Source organism: Sabethes cyaneus, chromosome 2 (genome assembly GCF_943734655.1).
Source record: "Sabethes cyaneus chromosome 2, idSabCyanKW18_F2, whole genome shotgun sequence".
NCBI classification, from domain to species: Eukaryota; Metazoa; Arthropoda; class Insecta; order Diptera; family Culicidae; genus Sabethes; species Sabethes cyaneus.
The window spans coordinates 142,571,347-142,576,352 of NC_071354.1; the positions used below are offsets into that span (position 1 = coordinate 142,571,347).

Sequence of the window (5,006 nt, forward strand, 5' to 3'; positions counted from 1 at the left end):
GCTCTTTTTTCCTCTCTATCGCTTCTTGGCATTCCCCGTCAAACCAATCATTTCGTGCACTCGAGGTTTCTACACCTAGCATTGCGGTTGCGGCTTCGTTGACGGCCGAGCGTATTCTACTCCATCCGTTTTCGAGGGTCGAAACATCTAGCTCCACAGAGGAAGGCAGAGCTTCATCCAGTACGCGCGCGTAGTTTTCAGCAGCTCGTGGGTTGTCTAGTTGCCGAATGTTTAGCCGAGGAGGGCGAGTTTGTCGCGAGGTATAAACCGTCGATAGTTTTGAGCGCACATATACTGCTACTAGGTAGTGGTTCGAGTCAATATCTGCACTCCGTAGGGAGCGTACGTTGGTGATGTTCGAGAAAAACCGGCCCTCGATGAGAATATGGTCGATTTGGTTCGAGGATCGTTGGTCAGGTTATCTCCAGGTGGTCTTGTGGATATCTTTGTGGGGATAGAAGGTGCTTTTGATCACCAAGCCTCGGGAAACCACAAAGTTGATGCATCGCTGGCCGTTATCGTTCGTGTCGGTGTGCAGGCTATGGGGCCAGATCAGCGGTCTATCAATTGCTTCCCTGCTGATTTGGGCGTTCATATCCCCGATGACGATCTTGATGTCCCGTGGTGAGCAGCTGTCGTACGTTGCCTCCAGCTGTGTATAGAAGCCTTCCTTCTCGTCGTCGGGTCTACCTTCGTGTGGACAATGCACGTTTATGATGGTGTAGTTGCAGAAACCGCCTTTTATCCTCAACACGCACATCCTCTCGTTGATCGCTTTCCAGTCCATTACGCGATCCTGCATTTTTCCCAACACTACAAAGCCCGTTCCCAGCTCGTTGGTCGCTCCACCACTCTGGAAAAATCGGGCTTTGCCACCACGGATCCTCCACACCTTCTCGCCTTTGCGACAGATCTCCTGCAGTGCCACGATGCCAAACTTTCAGGGTTCTAGCTGATCGACCAACACCCTGTCGCCACCAACGAAATTTAGCGATCAGCAGTTCCAGGTAACAAGTCTCCATTCCATGTCCTTATTTCGTCGCCTTGGTCCATGCCGAATATTCCGAGAAGATATTTCTTGACTCTTGTTAGTTTTTTTTATGTTTAGATAGGTAGCCATACAATGGCTTGCGCTACTGAGTCTCGTGATGGGGCTGCCATCTTGCAGTGTTGTGTCTCTGTACCTCCTTCCCTGTTGGTATACGACCTTAGTTTCCACCGGGGTTGGTTACCCGATCGCCGCTAAGCTTGCTCGTATTCTGGCTGGTACCACGTGGAGGTAGGGGTAGGAGTTGCTAGATAAGAGGCTAGGAACCACAATGGGGTCTGTTTTACGCATTATCCAACCATTTACCAACTTATATTGTTAACTTTAATTTGTTTATTAATATCAGATATGTATCATTGTCCATCATATCATCCGACTGATGCCTGCTGTGTCTTGAATTTAGTGTTATTCCGATGTTATGGGGCAGCCCCGTCTTAGCTGATTCATCTTACTTAACCTTCCACTAGACTACTTTTTCGTTACTAATGTAAAAGAAATACAATTTGTCTCCTTCAAACTTAGGTAGATAATAACGATCATTCCATTTGAATTCATTGTCAATGAACAGGGTCTAGCTAGATAGATGCGATAAGAGAAAAATTTAATAATGTTGAATGTTGCAGTAGATAAAACTTGATTATGTTGCCGTGCACTGTGTTATCACATTCCTTATCATTTGGTGGCGCACCTATCTTAACGAAAATTCGTCCAAGACCTATTTTAAATTTAGTATGTACAATAACATTCCTATTTGGTAATAGTCAAAATTTCATTCTCGCGATGAATGTGATGTTGGATTTATTTGAAAACTGTTAGATCCACCAGTAAGCCTTTGTTTAATGGCAGATCGAACATAACCCGTTTCAAATTATTCACATCATTTTATTTTGGCCGTATTTAAATAGAATCTGATGTGGAATTTTTCTAATATTTTCTCTGTTTTCTGCTTATAACTAATTACCCAACTCATATTATTCAATTCTCTCTGCTTCCGTCCCTGCCGGCGTAATCTTAAACGACTATTTTGATCGTTTGCATAATTATTTCAAATAAAAACCCACCGCAAGTGTTTGCAGGCACATTAAAATCTTATCGGGGGTATTGTTTCAATAAAGTCGTTTCTTATCTGTTTATCAGCCAAAAGCCGCTAACCGTACGATTGAATCTTCTGTTAGATATCAAAGAATTTTCGGTCTCGTTCACAGTTAAAAATTCTCGTTGCTGAAAGATGGTAATCCGTAAGCTGTATGTGCCTCCGTCGATAATCAAAACCGGAAGCACCATCCAAACTAGCCCGGTAGGTTACGAGTGAATGATGTAAAGCTTATTTATACGACAACAATTTACATAGGACCCTCAGATTTCACAACCAGATGAAACGGGTGCTGTAGCCTTCGAAGCTGTGGGTGATACAATTTTTCATGTTAACGGAGATGATGTACAACACGTGGAGTTGGAACCAGTCATCGTCAAATCTGCAGAACCTGACGAAGAACAACATTCTCCAGATGCCCTGCTGGAAAATTCAAACGAAATAGAAGTTAACACTCAAAAAATTTCCGAAAATGATGACATAATTTTGAGTATCAAGCCCGGCAAAATAGCTGGATTGAAACAAGATTTGCCGAATGGAGGAAGCTGCTATCGATTCAGTGGCATTCCGTATGCCCAAGCGCCCACCGGTGAGTTACGTTTCAAACCTCCGGTACCGTTGGAACAATTCGATGTTGACGTACTGGACTGTACAAAGGAACGAAATCAGTGCATAAGCTTGCAGTACTGGCCAGCGGAAGCGAGTGAGGCTGCCTCTGAAAATTGCTTATTTTTGAATGTGTACACCCCGATTCTACCAGAGGAAGGATCAGTTGATCGATTACCCGTTATGGTTTGGATTCATGGTGGTGGTTTCTCGCTGGGTAGTGGAGATGAGATAATGTATTGTCCCAAACATTTGGTACAGGAAGGCGTGATTGTCGTAACATTCAACTATAGATTGGGACCACTGGGATTCATGTATTTGCCATCGAAAGGAATTTATGGCAATATGGGACTCAAAGATCAGAGGTTGGTATTACGTTGGGTAGAAGACAACATTGCTAGCTTCGGAGGAGATTCGAACAATGTGACATTATTTGGTGAGAGTGCCGGTGGAGCCTCGGTACATTTGAACTATATCGCGGAAAGCTCGAGAAAATATTTCCATAAAGCTATTTGTATGTCCGGTGTTTCTTATAATCCTTGGGTGTTGCAAAGTCAGGCAGAAGAAAAAGCTCGGCAATTAGCAGTTTTACTTGGGGCGGAGTCAACAAATGATGAAGAAGTCTTTGGTAAAAAAAAGTTCGATCGCCAATCAATGATCTATTAAAGTTAATTGCATTTTTAGAGACACTGATGAAAGCATCCGCCAAGGATATTGTCGCAACATCTCCGGCTGTCATGACTCCGGAAGAGAAACGAACCGATATGTTTTTTGCATTTACTCCAGTAGTAGAGCCTATTAATTCTGATGAGCCATTTTTAGTAGAAAACTTCATTAGTCTGATGATGAGTCCAAATATGACCAATATTCCAATCATAAACGGATTCACTTCTAATGAAGGACTTCTTATTGCGGCTCAAATGCTGAGTGGAATCGATGAATATGCAAAAAATCCCACCAAATTAGTACCGAAGGACCTACCCCTCTCTGGGGTAAGTCTAGAGGAGGCAGCTGCAGAAATAAAACAGTTTTTCTTTAACGATGATGACATAACTGCGGAGCGACTGCAAACCTTGGTGGATATCGTGTCGGATAATATGTTTACCATGGCGGCTTACGTAGCAAGTGAATTGCATGCCCGTTATCAGCATGAGTGTGTATTTTCTGCTTTCTGGCCTTAGTGTTGAAGCATGATATTTGACTAATTTTAGTACCTTTTTTTAGAGCACCGCAGTACCTGTACGTATTCTCATTTGAGGATGAGTTGAACAAATTCAGATCAATGTTTCAGGCACCGGAAAACTTGACTGGAGTGTGCCACTCTGACGATTTGCTATACTTATTCGGTTCATCACTGATGGGAACTGAGGTAGAGCCAGGATCAAGGGCACACAAATTTCGTTCCACGATGTGCAAGTTGTGGACTAATTTCGCCAAATGCGGAAACCCCACACCCGCAGACGGAGAAGTTGATTTTGTTTGGGAACCGGTAAAACCCGTCACTGATTCGGCGTTCATCTTCGCTGCGGCAGAGTTGAATGAACCACTGAAAAAGGTTGAAAATCCGTACATCAATCGTATTCAATTTTGGAGAGATTTGTACGCGCGATATTTCGGTGGTCATTTAGTAAGAACAAAATAATTAGCAGAAAACTATTGGTTGTTGGTATACGAATATAAATTGCGCAGTTTATTAATAAATTATTACTCGTTTCGAACATATGTGTAATATGAATTTAGAACACTACGAAAATACCAAAATTTCTTCTTTAAAAGTCGAATTAAATCTGTAAAAATGAAAAAGTATGAATGCCTGCTAGAAATTTACCAACTATTCGGTTCTGAAAGTTGAATCGTCCAGTTCTTAAACAAGGGATGAAGTTTTTTCATTTTTGCATAAAAAAGTCAAGGTAGCTAAGAGAAATTGTTTGAGTATTATATTTTATTTTAAATCTGGCCATTGTTGGATCTGAAAGAAGAACAAAAATTGATTAAGAAAAGGAGAATCTTGTACTTTGTAGTTTGAGAGGATTAAAAACCTAAGAAATTTTTCCTGCTATTGCAGGATATCTCGAACAAAATGATTGATTTTAAATTTTCAATGAGTAATTTATATACAAACTTGACTTCAATTTCGTAATACACTGATGTCGCTTTTTACACGGATTTTGTTTACGCGACTATTTTTACGCGAATTTCGGAATTTACGTGGTTTTTTACGCGATTTTCGGAATTTACGCGGATGTGCTCAAAACGTCT

The 5,006-nt window shown here is 41.6% G+C and overlaps 1 protein-coding gene across 1 annotated transcript; it reads left to right on the forward strand.

Annotated features, from left to right (window-relative positions):
* Positions 1–2,276: 2,276 nt before the first annotated feature.
* Positions 2,277–4,389, forward strand: LOC128736104 (esterase B1-like). The gene is made up of 4 exons (XM_053830585.1): positions 2,277–2,345; positions 2,409–3,375; positions 3,432–3,900; positions 3,972–4,389. Exons 1-4 carry the CDS (start codon positions 2,277–2,279, stop codon positions 4,387–4,389), a joined length of 1,923 nt encoding a protein of 640 aa, XP_053686560.1.
* The last annotated feature ends 617 nt before the right edge of the window (positions 4,390–5,006 follow it).

What these genes read in the sequence shown, in the direction of transcription:
- LOC128736104 (XM_053830585.1), top strand. Translation starts at nt 2,277, where the DNA reads ATGGTAATCCGTAAGCTGTATGTGCCTCCGTCGATAATCAAAACCGGA. An exon ending in GCACCATCCAAACTAGCCCG is followed by an intron (nt 2,346 to 2,408) that starts GTAGGTTACGAG and finishes TAGGACCCTCAG; the next exon opens with ATTTCACAACCAGATGAAAC. An exon ending in CATGCCCGTTATCAGCATGA is followed by an intron (nt 3,901 to 3,971) that starts GTGTGTATTTTC and finishes ACCTTTTTTTAG; the next exon opens with AGCACCGCAGTACCTGTACG.